The 23356-nt window shown below is 32.9% G+C and overlaps 2 protein-coding genes across 8 annotated transcripts in view; one reads left to right on the forward strand and one right to left on the reverse strand.

Moving 5' to 3' along the window:
* Positions 1–23356, reverse strand: part of LOC114335747 (collagen alpha-3(IX) chain-like) — a 408590-nt gene that overhangs the window by 57437 nt on the left and 327797 nt on the right. The gene's annotated exons all lie outside the window — the stretch shown is intronic.
* LOC114336051 (G2/mitotic-specific cyclin-B2) overlaps positions 1–23356 on the forward strand; it is a 58797-nt gene that overhangs the window by 13892 nt on the left and 21549 nt on the right. For both annotated transcript variants that reach the window (XM_028286360.2, XM_028286362.2), the window contains 2 exons: positions 5225–5899; positions 20597–20821. In XM_028286360.2, the coding sequence (XP_028142161.1) occupies positions 5233–5899; positions 20597–20821 (892 nt within the window). In that variant the 5' untranslated portion in view covers positions 5225–5232. The remainder of the gene's footprint in view (positions 1–5224; positions 5900–20596; positions 20822–23356) is intronic.

Below are 23356 nucleotides of genomic sequence, written 5' to 3' on the forward strand. Positions count from 1 at the left end.
ATATTATAATTGGGTCACCGGAAAGCCAAAAAGATAACGCACAACTTGGAAGACCCAATAGTTTTCTAACTTCGCTTCTGGTGAAGCAACGGAGTTGGAACAAGCAGATATATTATAATTATGTCACCGGAAAACGAAAAAGGTAACGCACAACTTGGAAGAGCCTATAGTTTTCTAACTTCGCTTCTGGTGAAGCAACGGAGTTGGAACAAGTAGATATGTTATAATTGTGTCGTCGGAAAGCGAAAAAGGTAACGCACAACTTGGAAGAGCCTATAGTTTCCTAACTTCGCTTCTGGTGAAGCAACGGAGTTGGAACCAGTAGATATGTTATAATTGTGTCGTCGGAAAGCGAAAAAGGTAACGCACATCTTGGAAGAGCCTATAGTTTCCTAACTTCGCTTCTGGTGAAGCAACTGAGTTGGAACAAGCAGATATATTATAATTGGGTCACCGGAAAGCCAAAAAGGTAACGCACAACTTGGAAGACCCAATAGTTTTCTAACTTCGCTTCTGGTGAAGCAACGGAGTTGGAAAAAGCAGATATATTATAATTGGGTCACCTGAAAGCCAAAAAGGTAACGCACAACTTGGAAGACCCAATAGTTTTCTAACTTCGCTTCTGGTGAAGCAACGTAGTTGGAACAAGCATATATATTTTAATTGGGTCACCGGAAAACGAAAAAGGTAACGCACATCTTGGAAGAGCCTATAGTTTACTAACTTCGCTTCTGGTGAAGCAACTGAGTTGGAACAAGCAGATATATTATAATTGGGTCACCGGAAAGCGAAAAAGTTAACACAGGGCTTGGAAGAACCTATAGTTCTCTAATTTCGTTTCTAGTGAAGCTACGCAGTTGAAACAAGCAGATACATTACAATTGTGTCAGCGGAAAACGAAAAAGGTATCGCATGACTTGGAAGTACCTATAGTTCTCTAATTTTGTTTCTGGTTGTAGGAACAAGCAGATATATTATGGTAGGGGAGCAAAGTATGCTAAATGTGCAGTAACTCGAGCGCTTTGGGGACCTATTGGGTTGTGATTATTAGGTCCTAAAACCAAAAAAGTTAAGTAAAATTTTCCATTTTAGTGGGGACTTCCCATTTTTTAATTTAATTTTCCATTTCCAACAATCTTTTTTCCGATTATAGCGCCATCTATCCATAATTCAAAAAAATGTTTCGAATAAAAGTCGTTTATTTTTATACAAACAATCCAAATCTGCAATAAGAAACGGGGTCTACCATTTAAGATTTTAAAGTAACCCCCCACCTCACCTCCGTGGGGGGTCGTGCTTGGAACCATTCGATAGATTTTTCAAAAACATTGATAAAGTGTATTTTGCAGTTTTTCGATATGATGTTTATTTTGCGAAAGATCGTGGGATTTGTATTTAAAATTTTAAATTTACCCCCCACCCCTCTCCGTGGGGGGTCAAGTTTGGTATTTTTCGATAGATTTTTGAAAAATATTGAACACGTAGTTTTTAGTTTTTCAATCTGACGTTCATTTCGCGAAATATTCGCTTTTTTTTGTGAAACTTTTTGACTCACCCATTTCCGTACGCCCCGCTCAAATCGTCATATTTTTGAAATATAGACTCTTTTGCATGTACTTAACTTACCTTATCTTAATCTGACAATTTCGAATATTTTAAGGATAGATTTTTTTTCGGGCCCCCCTGAACGAACTCCCGTGTGTTAAGAGCCAATATATGGTGGAGGTACATCTGCAGGGTACCACGTTTCTCCCCATATGATAATCTGAAGCGCTCGAGTAACTGCAAAAATCCCCGCTTGGGCTCCCCTACCATTATATTTGTGTTGCCAGGAAGCGAAAAAGGTAGTTCCCGAAATGTTCCCAAACTGTGGCTTATTCCACATAAAGTAGTAAATTGCATAAGATGACACAAGAAAATAGTTTCAGAACAATACCAAAATAAGATGTAGTAGAAGTACAGGACAGAGACATGATTATCTACAATTACTAAACGTTCGTAAGTTTCCTCTGGATCGTCAAAATGAAAAATTTTAACGAACAATAACCGCGCCACGAACGCGCGGCGCACACACGGCGCGGAGTTCGCGGCGCGGATATGTATTTCCGCCTTTATATTTGAAGATCGCGGCGGCTTCCCGCCGCCAGGTGAAGTTCCCGACATCTATCCCAGACAGAAGTCGGATTTTTAAGTATAATTTCCCAGGACAAATTAAGTAATGAATCGACTTACTTGTAGAAATCCAAAAAACTTAACCAAATAAATGAGTAAAAGGTAAACAAACTGTGTATTTTTTGCGGCAATTAGTGAATCGACTTTTAAATCAAACACGTCTAATCACTAAGAGACTTGATAGACGACTCCGATTTCTTGTTAGAAATAAAAAATTTTAGTAGTTCCAAGATTACACAAAATATAGGCATGGGATAAAAAAGTTTATTTGAAAGTTTATTTTTTTTCTTCTTAATGGCGGTACAGGCTCCTATTTTCAATATTTTATTTAGTTGTAGAGTAATTTCCACGTACTAACATATTTCTGAAATTGGGCTCTGTACCGCCATTCTTATTATATTACGAATATGTGTGCCAAATATCTCGACAAAATATTCAAAATTAGAGCCGCAATCTTGAAACGCGTTTGTTGCTACCTGTTGATCGCTACTGTAGCCTCTTAAATTATTGTTATTTAATTGTGTAGTAGGTATAGTTGTGAAGATTTTCACAATGCTCCCCAGATATTCGTACCTTCGTATTATCTCCTTATTGTTTCAATCTTTCTTTTAATTAAAATCATGGTTTTTATTTTATTTATATTCACTTTTATAATATTTTTGGCAGGACCTTTAGAATTACAGAAAATTGTAGAACCATACTCCACCATGGGTACCTTCTTCTATTTTTCTTTCTATTATACACTCGCACACTTCTGCCACCCAAAATTTTTGATTAAGTTTGAAAATTTACAACTTTATTATTTGTACTCCGATTTTCAAGATTCTTGCATCAATTTGTAGGTATACTTCTTTTCATGAGCATTTTTCAGTACGTCACAAATGATAGAAAAAAAAGGTAAGTCCGTGATAATATACATTTTAGCGACATGACATTTTAGTTAAGTCTGACAGTTGTCAAATTTTATTTGCAATTTGGCATAAAAACAAATCAATTCTGTTTATTGCATTTATAAAATGGTATTTTCTTTGATTTGTATAGTCTTATAAATTGTACAGATTATATTTGTAGATATATTATATAATTCGAAAATAATTTTTATTTCAATTATAGCGCCATCTATTGACAACTAGAATAAATGTTATAAATGTCACCGACGAAATGTAATCACCGACGTCCGTTTTTTTCTGTCACATGCAATTTAACGCGTTAGAAAGAAATCGAAAAACTGTGACGTACTGAAAGATCCTCATGAGAAAAAGCATACATGTATTGATGTCGTTTGTTATTATACCGGCAATAAAATTTTTTTTCTTAGCTGGCATTATATAGGGTGAATGGAAGCGTTGTATTTTGTCCTAACTTTAAAAAATTCTGTGGAAAAATTATAGGGCTCATTTTGTTAGATACTCCTTTTGTATTATCCTGGAGCTATTCCTAAGATTTTGTTTTTTGAATTATCCGAATATCTCTTTTCTTGTAAAAGCTGTAAATAAAAACACTGCTTTGAAGGTTTATTTAATTAAAAATATCAAACACACTAAAATTAACAACACAAAACAAAATTAACAACAAAACAAAACAATTCAATAGCGGGTATGTTCACCTCTCGCAGCAACGACTGCTCGCAATCTGTTTGGCATCGAATAAAGATGTGTTATCCTTGTCTGGGGAATAGCCCGATATTCCTCTACCAGGGCCATAACTGTACCAAATTTTCTGGAGGTCTAGGATGACGGCAAATAGCTATATTTAATTCATCCCATGAATAATCCATAGAATTGAGATCTGGGCTGCATGCGGGTCATTCTAATCTTATCAATCCAACCTATATTTAAGATATTTATCTCTATGAGTCAATCAGTGTTTTTATTTAAAAAAATTGTACAGCTCTTACAAGAAAAAGAGATATTCGGATAATTCAAAAAACAAAATCTTAGGGACACCTTCAGGATAATACCAAAGGAGTATGAAAGAAAATCAGCCCTCCAACTTTTCCACAAAATTTTTTAAAGTTAGAAAATACAACGCTTCCATTCACCCCCCGTATAATGCCATCTAAGCAAAAAATTTTTGTTGCCGGAATAATAACAAACGACAACAATACATGTACAGCTGGTTCCAAAAAAAACTGATGACTTTTAAAGCGTATTTTGTAGAAAATTGAGCAGTGTACTTTCTTCTTCTTCTTTTTGTTTTTGGTCTCGCTGCAAGGCAATTACACCAGCACGATTTATAGGCGATCTTGATGTAGTCTGGCTCTAAGCCATATCAAAATCGCTGACTATGTTCTTGTAAAAAGCTTTTGATGAGGTGTCATATAATGAATATGAGTTTAATTATATTTAATTTATTATATTTTGAAGGATAAATACTTATTATTTACATACTGTCACTGTCACTGCCAAATCTTAAAATTTGTCAGATAACTTCAACCTCAAAAAATGGCTGTTTGTTTGTTTATTTTATTATTTGTCTGTCATAATAAATATAATATAATGTCACACCAATCATACAATGCTCAAAATGATCAAATCTTACTAAGAGTCGTATCAGTTTTTTTAGGAACCAGCTGTACCTACAAACTATGCAAGAATCTTGAAAATCGGAGTATAAATAATAAAGTTATAAGTTGTCAAACTTAATCAAACATTTTGGGTTGCGGAATTTTGTGCCGGTGATTGTATTTTTTAATATATTTATATATTATGTTGTCATTTGTCTGCCTATCTGGCCTAAATGCTGCCTGTTTTTTCAGTGTTGATTCAATGTACACACTTAGTGATTTCTCTGTAGCTTTCCTTTATGGTTACCTGGATACCATATATGGTAGCTTTACCCGACTGGACTATGACATAACTTCCATCTTGATAACTTCCAATCTTGAGAAAAACTTATTTTGTTGAACTAGCTGTCTAACAAGAGCTATCTTTGATTACCACAGGAAATAATCACCTGATATTAGTTTAAATATGTTTTGTCAGTGTTTACCTATTTATTTTTATCTTACCACATTGTAATATAGTGTCTTCAAACTTACTAATTGTTGCAGTTTTAATCATGGCCGCGCCAAGGAGAGCCGCACAGACCGTAAATCAAGAAAACGTAAATTCCCGTCTTGCTGTGAAATCAAACGTAACTGCGCCATTAGAACCGCTAAAAAGACCAGCACTTGGCGAACTCGGCAATACACTACAAGACACCCAAAAAGCACAAAACGGTCTTGCTCCAACAAAAGATGGTTTTAAAAAACCTGAAGGTACTTTGCAACCCAAAAAAGAGACAATCAAAACTTTGACTAACAAGGAAAAGGCAATTCCGATAAAACCTAGAACTATCCTAAAAAGACAGGAAAGTTTAGTAAAACCGTTACAAGGAAAATGTACACAGCCTAAAGAAGTACCACGCACATCGACACTAGTAAACAAAAAACTGTCTATCGTTGACCCAGACGAAAGTAGCAAAAATGATCCTCAGATGGTAACCGAGTATGTAATGGATATCTTCAAATATCTTAGAGACATGGAATTGAAATTAGCTATCAAAGATAACTTCCTCAAAGACCACGAAACTACTTCCAGGATGCGTGCAATACTCGTTAATTGGTTAGTCGACGTACACGCAAACTTTAAAGCCACGCTTGATACTTTGCATATATGCATTGGAATCGTGGATAGATATTTACAGGCGAACAAAAAAGTAGGAAGAAATACGCTTCAGTTAGTAGGTGAGTAATACTTTTTTAGTGAGTTTACATTTTTTACTACCACAAAACAAAAATAATGCATTCTATACCTTGATTATTATTTCTTTTTACTGAGATCGAAAGGTTTTACATCCACCTTGGACGTCCTTGGAGGAGAACCTAGTCTAGGGTGACCAAATCATAAACTTGAAAAAACGGGACACATCCAAAGAGCAGTAGCGCACCTAGAATTTTTCTATGGGGGGTTGGCTTACCTTTTGCTACTACATATTTATATATTTTTCATATGCCCTAGTAAAAAGGGTTTAAGCCCAAATCTCCCCTCTGAGTGCGTCACTCGCACGGAGGAGGAATTGGGGCGATACCCAAACAGCTAGGGGAGATTGAAACATGGTCTTTTAGCTAATTTGGAACCTATAAATCCTTTTCAATTTACCTTTGAATATGTAATTTACGAAGAATACAAAATAGCGAGAAACAAAGCCATCTCAACAAATAAAAAGAAGAAAAATGACTGGTTTCGCTGGAGGATATTGAAAAAGACAGAGAAAACTATAAACTAAAACAATTTTACAAAAAAGTCAGAGCAACAAAAAATACGCCCAGCATTAAAACAAGAGGACTAAAAAACCAAAAAGGAGAAACCGTATCTGAAGAGCAGCAGAATATGGGAAGAATATTACGAAAAAATGCTATTCACTATGAAGGAAACACACTGCGATGAAGAAGTAAGGCCGTACAAGATAACAACAATGTAGAAATTTTCACAGAAGAATAAGTACAAAAAAAATATTAGAAACCTAGGAAACGAAAAAGCAGCAGGAAAAGATGAAATGTAATTAGTAAAATAGGGATGAAGAGAATTGCATAAAGAAATAAACCAGCTAATACAACAAATATTGACAAAACAGACTACCAGACGATTGGAACACAGGTATTGTAGTACCTATATATAAAAAAGAAGTGCGAGGGAGGAGTGCGAGAATTACAGAGTAATAACTTTATTAAACACCACACATAACATTCTAGCAAACATATTAAACATGAGACTTACATCACGCGCTGAATGAATATTAGGAGAATACCAGAATGGGTTCAGACTGGGGAGGTCGACGATTAATTCCATACATACAGTGGAGCAAACAATTCAAAAATCTAGAGTATGCAACAGAGAAATTCACCAAATATTCATGGATTTCAAAAGCGCTTTTGATACAATCAATCAGACGAAAATGATGGAGGAGCTAGAGAATGTTGGAATCCCAACAAATTAAGACATAATGCTAACAGTGAGCCTAAAGAACACCAGAGCTAGGATCAGTTTCAACGGAACAACTTCTAAGGAGATCAATGTAAACAAAAGCGTGAAATAAGGTGACTATCTCCGTGACACTATTTAATCTGATATTGGAAGTAATCCTAAGGAGGACAAGCTTTGCAAACAAAAACATTATTACAGATCAACTTCAAATAGTAGCATATGCATACTACTACATATATCTACTAGTACCTATCTAGTAGTATACTAGTAGTCATCATAGCGAATACGAAGATGACGCTTATAAAATCAGTTGGAAAACTAGATAAGTGAAGAGAATAGGACTAGTGATAAATCAGCACAAAACAAAATACATGACGACAGGAAAGGATGACACATTAACTCAGAAATATCTAATAACACAGAACTATAAATTTGAAATGGTATCCACCTTTAGCTATTTGGGGTAACAGTAGAGAAAACCGGAATAGAGAACACAGAGGAAAGAATTCTGAAAGGCGGAAAAACATGGGGAATGAATATAAATCTGCTGAAAAGCAAGACTTTAACATAAACCTATATAAAACCATAATAAGACCCAAGTGAAATTTAATAAAAAATTTTCCTCTTGGTAAAAGGTATATTAGTTTAAAAAGCCCTAAAGGGCTACAAACATATACATAACGTTTTCGCTCTGTAACAAGAGCATCATCAGTGTTAAAAGAACATAGTGAGCCAACCAAAAAATACAAGGTCAAAGCCTTTCAAAACACAGACAAAAGTCTAATATCAATAAATACATCGAAAAATCCAAAGGATGGATAAAATTCCTAAGGATACGGCCCTAGGGCAACATATGACTCCCACACGTGGTAAGTGGGTCAAAAGGTAACTAGGTCATTATGTTATAAGAGGTGTTATGTTACAACAGAGTTGCCTGCCACATAACACCTCTTATAACATAATGACCTAGTTACCTTTTGACCCACTTACCACGTGTGGGAGTCATATGTTGCCCTAGGGCCGTATCCTTAGGAATTTTATCCATCCTTTGGATTTTTCGATGTATTTATTGATATAAGACTTTTATCTGTTTTTGAAAGGCTTTGACCTTGTATTTTTTGGTTGGCTCACCATGTTCTTGTAACACTGATGATGCTCTTGTTACAGAGCGAAAACGTTTTGTATATGTTTGTAGCCCTTTAGGGCTTTTTAAACTATTATACCTTTTACCAATAGGAAATTTTTTTATTAAATTTCACTTGTAATTAATGGTATACAGCCAACTACAGGAAGTTCTTCCTTGTGGATTTTTATAATAAGACCTGTTGTTACATATGGGATAGAAAAAAACGACGATTAACAAGAAAGAGGGAGATAGACTTTTGAAATTTGAAAGGGAAATAATGAGAACAATACTGAACCACAATGTAACAAGAGAGGGAGAAATAATGAAAACAAATGCCTAAATTGAAGAAAAATCAAAGAGAGAAAATAAAGTCAGATACCTAAAATCGACCCAACGCAAATACGGGACATTTAGGCGTTCCGAGAGACTTTTTCGGAACTCCGGGACAAATTGTTAATCCGGGATAATCCCGTTTTTACGGGACGTTTGGTCACCCTAGCCTAGTCATGGTCGGATTCAGAGTAGCTGAGTAGCATACCAACGTCTCTTAGTCCAGGCTGTATCGCCGCCCCCGTAAGGTAAATTATTCCGATTCGATATTTTGCACAAACTTACTCAAAAAGAGGTGCCAGGCGGTACCGTGGTCGAAAAATTGTTTAAACAATTTTTTTAAACAAATTCACAAAAATAATTTTTTCACTTCGAACACTTTTTTTAGATTCTTTGGGTCATTCTGGTAGGTAGGTCTCTTGTGATTTTTCTCTAAAATTGATTGTTGTCGAGTTATATGCGATTTAATATTTAAAAAAAGCGAAAATAATCTTTTTCAAGGCTTAATAACTCAGTTAAAAATAATTATTACGAAAGTTAGAAAATGACCACATCAAATATTAAAGCTCCCTCTATAAGATCCTGAAGAAATTTTTGTCATTCTAGGATGACTATGTCATTCTAGGACTAAGATGTTATTTTTAATTACCAACAATGAGCGCTAAGCGTGTATTGAGGCGGCCGTCAATGTGAGTGCGAGTGAGATGCACCATTGGACGGGCCGGAATGGTGCATCTCTTTCGCACTCACCATTGACGGCCGCCTAAGACGCACTTAGCACTAATTGTTAATAATTAAAAATAACAGCGTAGTAATAAAATAATGACAACAATTTCTTCAGGATCTTGTACAGGGCGCTTTACAGAGTTGGTCACTTTCTGACTTTCATAATAATTATTTTTAACTGAGTTATTAAGCCTTAAAAATAGCCATTTTCACATTTTTCTAATTTTAAATCGCGTATAACTCGACAAAAATCAATTTTAGAGAAAGATCACAAGATACCTTTTTTGCTCAGAATGACCTAAATGATCTAAAAAAAATTGTTTGAAGTGAAAAAATTATTTTTGTGAAGTTCTTTTAAAAAAATTGTTTAAATAATTTTTCGACCACGGTACCGCCTGCCACCCTGTGGATTTTTTATAAGGACCTCTTTTTGAGTAAGTTTGTGCAAAAACATCGAATCGGAATAATTTACCTAAAATGGGCGACGATACAGCCTGGACTATTATCATTTTCCTTAGCTATAATTGATACTCTGAACTTTTAAACTCCAGTGACTAAAACAATGTGGACTAAAATCAGCCCTTTTTCTTACCACATACACCGAGAATTGTCTTATCTAAGTAATCTGCTAATACGGGGTGTGTTGAGTACCTATACATATTTGAAAATTGTGTGATCTGAAATATCCCGTCATTCATATTCTGTTATCATCTTTTGTCTCGTTCTTTCAAATATTATACAACGTGGTACCGTGCGTTCATCCTCTTTCTTATATTATATACACCTGTAATCTTTAAATTTCCTTATTATTCTTCTTCCATTTTTCTTTAACATTACCTCGTAATCTATTGAAATATTGCCATTCTACACCAGCCTGTATCTTGTGGGTAATTTCTCGATCTAGTGTCCCATTTTCCGTTATATAGGAGCCAAGGTATATTCTCCTACTCGTTCTAGTTTTTCCTCAAACAATTTGATGTCCCCAACCATTCCTGTTAACAGGTATGGACTCGGTGAAGAGTCTTGATGCAAACCAACCGTCATTGGAAAACTTTCGATCAACTCGACACAAGTCCTCACTTTGGTGTACCTTTCCTCTTACATATACTGCATGAGACTTACGCAATTCTAAGGAACCCATTTCTCTCTCATTCATCTCCATAGTTCTGGTGATAGATAGATCGATAGATAGATATATTTATTTAACTACTTTTCAAAAAAATATTGTTTGTAACAAGTCAAAAATACAAAATACAGTAGGAAAAATGAAAGAATACCCATGAACGAACATATAAAACACGCTGTATTTTCCTGTCACCGTGTCATACAAAAAATTAGCCAGCGCAAGTATATGTAATAATTATTATTACATGTACTTGCGCTGGGCAATTTTCTTTGTGACACGGTGACAGGAAAATACAGCGCTCATGGGTATTCTTTCATTTTTCCGACTGTATATAAAATAGTGATATAAGCATAACTTTAAATATCACAAACAAGAACGTAGTTTAACAGAAAATATTTTGTGTCAGAGTCATGGTAAGCAGTTCAGTGGATGTTCTGCAATGAGTCATATATTCTTCAGAGCAGTAAAATCAATGTTTTAGCAGATATTTTTTTACAACTTTTTTAAAACTGTTACATACAGCTTAGTTGTTTAATATTTGTTGGTAAACTATTGTAATAGTTATAGTTACGACAATTTTTATCTGAAAGACGCAATCTACAGCGATTTGTTCGTAAGTAATGAGAGTTTCGCTTATTGTGCACGTCAATATCAAACTGCTGTATTAAATGCGCGCATTTTCTGTGAATTTCAGTTATGACTTGGTATATCAACAGAGTAGGTAAAGGCATAATTTTTAATTTGGTGAAGAAAGGTCGGCAATGGTCCAGATAACTAACCCCAGCTAAAGTCCTGATAGCTTTCTTTTGCATTCAAAAATTTAAAGAGCATTTGTTAAATTGTCCCGTAGGATTAATCAATAGCTTAGGTGTGAGTGAAATAAAGAAAAATATGTCACTTTCAATGTTTCAAAGTTGACAACCCTTGCTAATTGACGAATAAGAAACAATGAAGGTCTGAAGCTATTTTCTTGTGGCATTTTTGCAATTAACTATTTTTAACGGGAAATAAGCCATAATTTTACTAAAAAATGGTTTTATTAACGTTTCGACGTCCAAATCGGACGTTGAATGTCAAAATGTCAAATGTCAAAATGTTCGAATGTCAAAATACAAAAAATATTAATGAATTAAACAAAAATGTTGTTTAGTAAAAAATTCTTCTAATAATTTATTTAATCTGACTCATTTATATCGGCAATTCAGACATATATTATACCAATATTTATGAGTTGCGTTCCTGGGACGACCTTACTGAAAGATAGTTCATTCGATTACATGAAATCAACCCCAACTCAAGAATATCCGTCACAAAAAAATCATAGCATGTCATCTGTCGTTAAAAAGACAACCACATACAACGTTGCATGTGGTTGTCTTTTTAAAGATAGATCATATTTTTTTTGTTGTGACGGATATTGCCGCAAAAAATCATAGCATGTGATCTGTCTTTAAAAAGACAACCACATACAACGTTGCATGTGGTTGTCTTTTTAAAGACAGATCACATGCTATGATTTTTTTGTGACGGATATTCTGAGTTGGGGTTGATTTCATGTAATCGAATGAACTATCTTTCAGTAAAGTTAAATATCGTTTTAAAGTCTTCTATTTTAAAATGTATAATATATGTCTGAATTGCCGATATAAATGAGTCAGAGTAAATAAATTTTAGAAGAATTTTTTACTAAGCAACAGCATTTTTGTTTAATTCATTAATATTTTTTGTATTTCGACAACGGCATCCGATTTGGACGTCGAAACGTTATAGTCCAGGGCGCATCTGTTTTGAGATGGACGTTAAGAGGTGACTCAAATTTTTTCACAGAAATTTCTTGAAAATAACTCAAATAATAATATTTGAGTTATCCTCCCACTCAAAATGGCCCGGAACATTGTTTAAATAATCAAAATGTCAAAATATGAAGAAAAAATTCGATTTTTGTATTGGTTTTTTGATTATAACCTTAAAACTGTTCATTTCTGAGAAAAGTTGTACTGACATGAAAGTTGAGTAATTAAATTTACTACAATATAGAATTAGTTAAAAATTTAAAAAATCGTCACCCTTGTTGCAAAGTAGCAATAATTGCAAAAAAACTATAACAAAACAAGTATTCGCATTTTACGTTTTTCAACGATTTTTGCTACACTTATTACCTTTATGTTTTACCCAGAAAAACTTTATGATATAGTAAAACAATACTGTAAATTTCATTAAGATCGGTTTAACAGATTTTACAAAATAAATTTTGCAATCCAGCTTTCGCAAAAAAAATTAATTTTTTGTAAATGTTGCAGGACTGAAAATAAAGCAGATAGCAAGTTGATTTTTTTTTGCTTATAGAAGTGTACTGTACCTTTCATTTGCAATTTACAAAATTAAAATCGATTAATTACCACGGCGTTAGGAAATTTTTAAATAAACAATAATTTTTAGTGCTACGCGCAGGACAGCGGTGTTCGATTCACACAAGTTGATTTCCACCAAAATTTCTTCCAATCTTTATCTAATATATTATTTTCTTACTCTATATTTTGTTCTATTTTAATATTTTAATTCCACAAAAATCAAACTAATTTTATTATTGTTTGTGAAATATTGTTTAAACAATTGCATTGTTTAAAAATAATAAACTGTTATTCTCTAAGTTAAAATATATGAACAAAGAAAATTTTTGCTAATAAAAGTGTTATTTCAAAGGATAGAGTACGTGTTTTTAGTTTGCAATAAACAAATTTATTTATTTATATCGAAATTTAATAAAAATTAAAATGTATCAATCATTATCAAAGGTCATTGGAATGCCCAATCAGAGCAAACTATCCGCTGTCCTGCGCGTAGCACCGATAATTAATGTTTACTTAAAAAAATTTCTGACGCCGTGGTAGTTAATCGATTTTAATTATGCAAATTGCAAATAAAAGGTACAGTACCCTTCTATAAGTAAAAAAAATTTAACTTGTTATCTGCTTTATTTTCAGACCTGTATCATTTTGAAAAAATGAATTTTTTTTGCGAAAGCTGGATTGCAAAATTTATTTCGCAAAATCTATTAAACCGATCTTAAAGAAATTTACAGTATTGTTTTAATGTATCATAAAGTTTTTTCGGGTGAAATATAAAGCTCCCAAGTCTAGCATAAATGGTTGAAAAACGTAAAATGCGAATACTTGTTTTTGTATGGTTTTTTTTTCGAAATTATTACTATTTTGAAACAAGGGTGACTATTTTTTAAATTATTAACTAATTTTATATTATGGGAAATCTAATTACGCAACTTTTATGTCAGAACAACTTTTCTCGGAAATTAATACTTTTAAAGTTATAATCAAAAAACGAAGAAAAAAATCGAATTTTTCCTTCATTTTTTGACATTTTGATTATTTAAACAATGTTCCGGACCTTTTTGAGAGGGAGGATAACTCAAATATTATTATTTGAGGTATTTTCAAGCAATTTCTGCAAAACAATTTGAGTCACCTCTCAACGTCCAAATGTATTCTTCGCGTCAAGATATAAGAAATTTGGCCTGGCGCTGGTGGGATGTCCCTACCGATTTAGTATCATAATAACAAACAACAAACCCTCCAGGAGCGGATTCGCTAAAACTAAGGGAAAGGAACAAATGCAAAATTTTGACGCCTGTCAAAATTTTCAATGTGTTTTAAATGTAATCATTTTTTTCGAATCCTGAGAAAACTAATATGTATGTATTTTTGAAAAATTTAAACGCAGAATGAAAAATTACTTTATTACCGAGGGCCGAAAGTCCCTTGGAATGAATTAAAAGTTTCTTTTGAATGAGATATTTGAAATTAAAAATCACACTAAATTTTCTCTTAGTTTTTCACCCCTGTAACTAATTAAAATAAACATTATAGAAGTTCTCAGGGACTTTCGGCCCTCGGTAATAACGTAACGGCTTAAAGCCGAAAGTTCGTACCCATCCCCTTAACAAAAAAAAATTCAAGTCTTCAAGTAGATATAATATTTTAATGGGGTTGGAATAATAAATATAAATTTAAATATCATATCATTATATTTATTACGTATTTATATCTATGTAGTTATAGGTATATTATTATGTACAATGAAATAAGAGAAATGAACAAATTAAAGAAATTAAATAAATTATGATAATAACAATAAAAGATTAAAAGAGTGGTAGCAAAAATCAGAATTAAAAAGATAACATAATAAAAAATAACATAGAAAAATAAAATTTGAAGTTTAGACGGAAAAAAATAAATACAAATTGCAACTCTATGTCACTATCGCTGTCATCTTCACTAGAATCGTTATCTAATGTTATAATTATTGGTTTAATATGTGAGGTTAATGTTCTGTAATGATCTTCCGTTTCTATAATATGTGAAACACAATTTTGCCACAGTGTTGGGGAAATCTTTTTTATTTCTTCTACAACATGTGACACCGATTCGCTACTAAATTTGGGACAGCAGTTGTTTCGCCGTAAACTTTCCTTAAGTTGGCTCCAGATTAATTCAATGGGGTTGAAGACACAGTAGTAAGGAGGTAATCGCAATACATTATGACCATCACGTTTGGCTCAAATTGTTTCTCAAACACTTTTGTGTGAAGAACTTCCAACATTTCTTTTTTTGTATATGTTTCTTCAAAGTAAAAATCATTGTCATACAAAAAATCAGATATCTGTTTTTTTGTCGAACCTACACCGGGGATTTTCTAATTTGTTCGCTGTGATACGTTGCGTTATCCATTACAATTACACTTTTTGGAGGCAAATTTGGCAACACCTTCTTTTCAAACCATTCCTTAAACAAGCTACTCGTCATATTTTCATGGTAGTCCAGCTTTGAATCTTTAATGTTTTTTGCCGATAGTAAAAAACTTTTTCCTCCAAGCCAGCCATTTTTGGATCCAATGTTCAGAATAATTATTCGCTGACCTCTATTAATTGAATAATTGGGTGCACATTTAATAGAATCGTCTGTCCAACCTTTTTGAGCAGTATCGTGGGTATCGAACCATGTTTCATCTAGATAAAATATCGGTCTTCCTTCATCTCTAAATTTAGATATGGCATCCAAGTATTCATTTCTCCATTTAATTAGACGAGGAGAATCCATTATTGATGATCGCTTATTAATTTTCTTGTATCGAAAACCAATGTGATTCAAAAATCTTGATAAAGTTGAAGGCGAATACGTAATGGAATAGTCTTTAACAAGTCGATCGTAGATCATACTAAGCGTTGGAACTAGGTTCTTTGAATAGATATTGTAAATTGCTCTTCTAATTACCTCAGCATCTTTTTCATTTACTGCTTTATGTGTAGAAAAGTCACTCCGCTTTTTACGAGGTTGAATTCTATTCGTAACAATTTTCCACACTGTTGTATATGGCATCCTTGTCAGTCGAGATGTTGTCTTGATGAGGAATTTACCGTCTTCTGGATTTGGATTATCTCCTTTCACAGTTTGATAAACATTCCTAATAATTTCTTTGGCATCATCAGATAAATGTACACGTGTTTTACACTTAGCACTAGCTTCACCGACTTCAGACATTTTACTTGAATACTCGCGATCTAACCTTCTACCTAAATGCAAGAAAATAAATGCCTGAATGTGCAAATGTCAAACTTAAATATGTTTGCCCCCCCTTTCATAATGTTCCATAATGTATGTTTTCTGGATAAATAAATGATACTTAATTTTACCTAAATACCTATAAGCACGAGAATTATGTGTAAAGCTATAGAATAATAATTAGAGGTATACCTTATCTTTAACTAATGCTCTTTCTAATGATTCTTTAATTTTTTTATTTAAAGACAGAAAGCTGCATTATCGGAAGTCCATTTTGTTTAAAGTGAAAACGATATAAAACACATTATAATCTAACTCCATAAAATTCACGTAATGAGCGCATTGGACATAAAAATTGTTTGTGGTCGTTTGTAATTGATTCCAAGCAAGTTAATTTCAGATGACTAAACGAATTCGTCTACAGTAAACAAAATTTTTAATACATTGTCTAGAAATTTTAATTTTAATAATTTATTTGCATTGATAGGTAACGAGTCAGTTCTGTAAATAATATAAAGTACGGCCCTAGTAGCTGTTCCAAAACTATTGCCACCCGTCGCAAAGACAATTGAGGGATTAGTAACGTCAACTATTTATTATGATACTAAATCGGTAGGGACATCCCATCAGCGTCAGGTCAAATTTCTTATATCTTGACGAAAAGAATACTATAATTTTTACAGATGCGCCCTGGTCTATTAATAAAATCATTATTTTAGTAAAATGGTGGCTTATTTCCCATTAAAAATAGTTAATTAAGGAAACAATGAACTTGACAGGTTCTTCTTTACTTGTGAGATATGAGGCGACCAGTTCAATTGATTGTCTATGGTTATTCCTAATAGTTTAGCCGTCTCTTTGTCATCTGTATCACCATGCAAACCACTTGCAGATATAACCAAGTCCTGCGTTTCGTCAGAATTAAGTTTTCGTTTGTAAATTTGAAAACTTCAAATATCTCGAACACTAATGACTTTATCGTTACGAGTGAAGAGTACGTTATTTACATAGAAAGTATTGGAGAATTGAAATATTGAGCTAAAATGGCAATTCCGCCAGTGGCTCAGAATTTGGGAAGGGTCAACCATTCGCTGTCCCCTGTCGTACGCCACTGGTAGTAGCCAGAAACGTTTATTTATCATAATTTCATATAGTGTATAATACCTACACTTTCTGCCAAGTATGAAAAGGATACGTCAAATAGTTTTAAAATACTGAGCAAAAATAGTTTTTAAATTTTTAAATAAAACACCCTGCAACTTAGTAAGATGCCATATTTTATTTAAGCGATTTTGGTTAAATCTTAATATTTTGATGTCTTCTATCATCCATTAGCTCATGTCCAATTAATTATGGGATACCCTGTATACTTTAAACATATCGGGATCCTTTTAAGGTACGATTCCGACATCGACGGCAGGCGGCAGACGGCAACTGCAGGCGGCAGTTAGAGTTGTCGGCATGACGACGTCATTACGTTGCACTATTAATTTGTATATTTATCAGTAACTGCTGTTCGGCAGAACGTTAGTTGCTAAGAAATACACAAATTAATAGTTCAAAGTAATGACGTCATCATGCCGACAACTCTAATTGCTGCCTGCAGTTGCCGCCTGCCGTCGATGTCGGAATCGTACCTTTATAGGTATCTGCAATGTGTTTAATAAGAGAAAGATTAGATCTGTAAGACCTTAATTCGTTATTAAACCATTGCACGGGTGTTATTTTAGCAGTTTGTCGTACTTTTTTTTATTGGAAAATGCTTAAGGCTTAAGTTGTTATGAGTTTCGGTTAGAAAGAACATCAGAACATCGGGATCATTATTGGTATCATAGAAACCGTTGTGTACGAACTGTGTACATCTTCTTAAGATCGATAAATACCAAATGTATCCCTTTTTTTAACACGTACAGTGCGTAACATGTAATTGACGGACAGTGCGTCAAATGTATATGCAAGTGTTGTGATACTATGTGTATTTTGAAAAGTAGAATAGGGAAAATGCAACGTCTATAGACATTGTGTCACATTACATCAATCGAAATTAGACGTCTATAGACGTTCTGTCCGTCAACGTGTTAAATCGTTTTTACATGTACTTGGCTTGGCCTTTGTCACTATGTCCGCAAATTTTATAATCCATTTTAAATATAATTCTAGGCTACCTAGACACCTGAAATTTTCAGAATAGCTCAGAATTAGCTAACAATGTAATATTTAACTGCTATTATATGGATACATCGATTTTTGAATTTCAAGCTATTTTAAAAATGTGACTAACGCAATGACATTTAGATTCCGTTTTAAAGTATGTCAACAAATCGATATCTACAAATTGATGGTGGCTCAGTGGTAGAGCATTAGACTGCAGATCGAGAGGTCCTGAGTTCGAAGGGATTGGAACAACAATATTTTTATATTTAATAATTTTATATTGTGTCCTGTACATTGATGAGCGCGCTAATAACCGGCAAAATAGCTCAAAAGATGAAAAACATAATACATTGCGAAACAAAAAGAGATGAAACTAGTGGAGGTGGAAATTATCGTTATAAACGCCTAAAATAACATTACAGTACATAGTTTTCCACCTTTAGACGTATCAGAGGAGTATGACAACTGTCACTGTGACAGTAGAATTTTATAAAATACTCCTGTCACAGTCGTCTAAAGGTGGGAAACTATGTAATGTAATTTTAATTAATACGTTTATAGCGATACTTTTCACCTCCACTAGTTTCATCTCTTTTTGTTTCGCAATGTATTATGTTTTCCATCTTTTAAGCTATTTTGCCGGTTATTAGCGTGCTCATCACTGTATCACAACCGTGGTATTATAAAAAAACTTTTTTGTACTAGTGTAAGTTTTGTAATTTTAAGCATTTTATATAGGGTGAGGCAGATAACTGGCCTATTAGAAATATCTCGAGAACTAAAGGCAACAGAATCATGAAAATTGGAATAAAGGGGTTTTGAAGGATGATCTATTAAATGAAAATATTTTCATCTCTTTGTAACTTCCGGTTATACCGGAAGTCGCTTATAACTTCGTTTTTTTAAATGGGACACCCTGTATATTTTTACATTTTTGGATTCTCTTCGATGTCTTCTTTCTTAAAATATGAGGTTTTGTAATATTATACAGGGTATTTTAAAAGATAATTACGTTTTTTTATTAATTTCGTTGCAATATTCACACCCTGTAGAATTGTAGTAGTTTGACATCTAAAACTCTACTTACGTTCAAATGATTTTTAATATACTCTACTATTGTTAAGAATCATTAGTATAGCTAAATTTTTAATTTTAGTATACAGGGTTGGTCGAAACTCGGAATGAGTATTATCTGAGTTTTCTTAAATAGAACACCCTGTATTTTTTTTATTGTAGTGAAATGATATTTTTTTTTATTTTTTTTAGTACTAGTACTTTTTTTTTATTTCTTAAGCGTTCCCTATACCTAACTGCTTTAATTTGTGAGTTATTGGTGATTCAAGCTAAACATTAATTGCAACAAAAAATACGTAAAATTTTATTAGGTTGGCCATGAAAATACTCAATCCCAAATAATTTTTCAGAAATAAATACATATTAATCCAGACGTCCTTAAAATTACCAATAATGGTTTAGCTATCAAAATACCTACGTAGTTAAGATTAACAATTAAGCACAAATTAAAGCAGTTAGGTATAGGGAATGCTTAAGAAATAAAAAAGTACCATAAAATATCATTTCATTACAATACTAAAATACAGGGTGTTCTATTTAAGAAAACTCAGAAAATACTCATTCCGAGTTTCGACCAACCCTGTATACTAAAATTAAAAATTTAGCTATACTAATGATTCTTAACAATAGTAGAGTATATTAAAAATCATTTGAACATAAGTAGAGTTTTAGATGTCAAACTACTACAATTCTACAGGGTGTTAATTTGGCTACGAAATTAATAAAAAAACGTAATTATCTTTTAAAATACTCTGTATAATATTACAAAACCTGATATTTTAAGAAGACATCAAAGAGAATCCAAAAATGTAAAAATATACAGGGTGTCTCATTTAAAAAACGAAGTTATAAGCAACTTCCGGTTATACCAGAGATGAAAATATTTTCATTTAATAGATCATCCTTCAAAACCCCTTTATTCCAATTTTCATGATTCTGTTGCCTTTAGTTCTCGAGATATTTCTAATAGGCCCTTTATTTGCCTCACCCTGTATAGTCAAATTATTTTATACTCTCTCCTATAAATAATAAAAACGTGGTATTATAAAAAGTTCTTTTTTTATAAAAGTGTAATTATTCTCTTCTTTGTCATCGTTTATTGATCTCTCATAATACACCAGCAGATGTTGCTCCTTTTTTATAAAGGAACTAAAAAAAAATATACTTATGTGTATCGAAGGAAAAATTTGTAATCATAGCGAATATTAAGTGAAAAGTGAATAGTAACATTAATAATCTTTTGTAATATTAAATTTTTTGATGATCTCACTGTGCAGTACTTAGTTAATTACAGTAATGCTAATTACAGTAATGCTAATTACAGTAATGCTAATTGGTTTTTTAGGGGCCTCAGCAATGTTGATAGCATGTAAGTATGAAGAAATATATGTTCCAGAATTAGACGACTTTGAATATGTATGTGATCACACATTTACAAAACGACAAATTCTTCAAATGGAAAGGGAAATACTGAAGGGGTTAGATTTTAGTTTAGGTCGACCGATTTCGGTGCAGTTTCTCCGTAGATATACAAAAGTGACTCAATCTCGCGTGGAGCACCATAACTTAGGTAAGTAACATTTAAACTCGATAAATTATCATTTTGCTAGTATGTTTTCGAATTTTCGTCCGATCAGAAATTGTTTCCGACAAAAAGTTTCGATGGCATTGTGGAATATTTACATTACCCTTTTATACAGTTGAGTCCGCGAGTCTTTACCCGTGCGTCATCATTTAAAGCATACGAAATAAGTCGGAAATTTACTAAACGCAACGGCAAGTAGATATTATTCCGATCACGGGTTATAGTATAAAATATGACGTTATCAAATAAATAGAATGTCAAATTTAAGTTTTGCTTTAAAATTTTGGTGCATAATTGCAGCTACATTTGAAGTAGCTTAATAAATTATTTTATTAGCATTGATTAATAAATAAATAAACAATTTATAAAAAAATTCAATAACTTATTTTCTTTTTATTTTATTCACTTTGGCGGAACCTTAAACACAAGCATTCAACTGTGTCAACAATGAGGTTAGCTTTGTACGTTGTCAAAATTTATCGTAAAATAACATAGACTTATCACAAAATTTCTAACTCCAATATAAAATTAGTTGTGAAAACAAATGTTTGTATACTACAAAAAACTTCAAAATGCAAAAATTCGACAAAATAACAGCAAAAAATTCAACAAACTGACAGCCGCAAAAGTAAACTGACGCAAAACGTCAGAAATTGTACTTAAAATATGTGAAGACATCCCTAACCGTCTTTCTTTGTACCTATCTCTTTTCAATGCACTGAGTCTAAATCGATCATAAAAATAACATGTGTCTTTACTTAGTAACAGGCGTTAGCTGGTTTGTCTATAGTTTCATGCGTGGAAGTGAATGATGCTAAATAAAAAGTAGGTGTTTTATCTCGCCAGGTATTAATGACGCACGGGTAAAGACTCGCGAACTCAACTGTATCTACCGCTGCTCTGAAGAGTTCAATAGAACTGCATTTTTTTTGGCTTGGACTTTAGTCATTCAGCCAGTCTCAACCAAAAGTAAATGTGTTAAAGATATTGCCAATTAGTGAAACATGGTTATTATAATAATATTACAATTTTTTTATTTCTTATTTACTTACTTATTACAGCTAATGTACCGGGTGTCACAATAACAATGGCGCTCGGCCATATCTCAGGAAACGTTTATAGTACAGCTTTGGGAAAAAAAAATTTATAAGAAAAGTTGCCTCGAGAAAAGTCTGGAAATTATTTTCATAATTATAAGTCCACCGCTAGAGGGCGTAATTGAATATCAAAAATTAAAAAATCAAAATTTTACAAAATTTGCCTAATGAAAGGGCACTGGAAATCCGATTATCGTATTCTTCATACAATTCTCTTTCTGCACATATTTTATTTCACAAGTTTAAGTCTACCTGTGCAAATAAGAGGTGGGGGTGAGTGGGAACCTTGTTATGAAAAAATCGCTGTAAGTCCGGTTCTGCTTAATCGATTTTTGCAAACTTGGTCTTGTTGAAAACAGCTCTTTTTCGTCAATGTAATAGTTATAATTTGGAAACGGCCTATTACGTAATATGCCGGCTAGGAGGCGCTATTTATTTTCTTTTTAGAAATCTAGTTTTCTTTGGAAAATATTAAATACAAGTATGTATTTTTTTCCTGTATTACAAAATTAGACCAAATTAGCAACAGAATACCGAAAACCGCATGTCTATACCTTTTTTCTTTCTCGAGATATCTTAGAAACGTGTAAATTTTAAACATAACTGTTGCTGTCATATAAGTGGAACTATATAGAAGCAAGTAGTGTGCTATGGAAAAAAACAAAGAAACATTTTCCAGATGTCACCGTATATAATAAATCAAAACAAAATATGAAAAACTCTACTACTGGGGTGACGTCTTTGGGGATATTTCATTGCATATATTCTAGCCGCAACAGTTGCATTTCTTATGCATTCAAAGAATGTGGCTATCATGTCAAATCCTTCTTAGTTTGTAAGAATCATCTTGAATTTCACTCTATAAATTTTATATAAAAAATAGAAACAAACCGCAACAAACCATCAATGAACAATTTTTTATGTTTTACTGATTTGACACATAATTTGACACATGATGACTTCTTGAAGTTAATACTTCTAATAGTTCTATTTTTTCCATAGCACACTACTTGTTTCCACTTTTACTTCCTTAACTTAGTTTACCGGTGACAATAACAGTTATACCAAAGAATACTCCATCCAACAAGAAGCGAAAGCATCGACTATTTCACGATCCAAATTTCTTTGCGCATGTACGATCCGCCATGTTTCATGTATTATTTCTTATATCTCAACCTAACCCCTACAGCTGTTTGTTGTAAAATTATTGTGTTGTTTAATCTTTTCTAATTGTAGAAAAAAGGATAATACTATTAAACATATCTATTGTTAAAATAAACTCTCATTGTGATGGCTCCACGCAAAGGTGGATTTTCTTGTGTGGTTCGTACTGGGACGCCCCACTAGATCGTGAACAAATAATTCTCTTTTCAGTACCGAGAAATCGTAGCAGGTAAACGATCGTAGGGGTAGGGCAATGAGA

Source organism: Diabrotica virgifera, chromosome 6, assembly GCF_917563875.1.
Source record: "Diabrotica virgifera virgifera chromosome 6, PGI_DIABVI_V3a".
NCBI classification, from domain to species: domain Eukaryota; kingdom Metazoa; phylum Arthropoda; class Insecta; order Coleoptera; family Chrysomelidae; genus Diabrotica; species Diabrotica virgifera.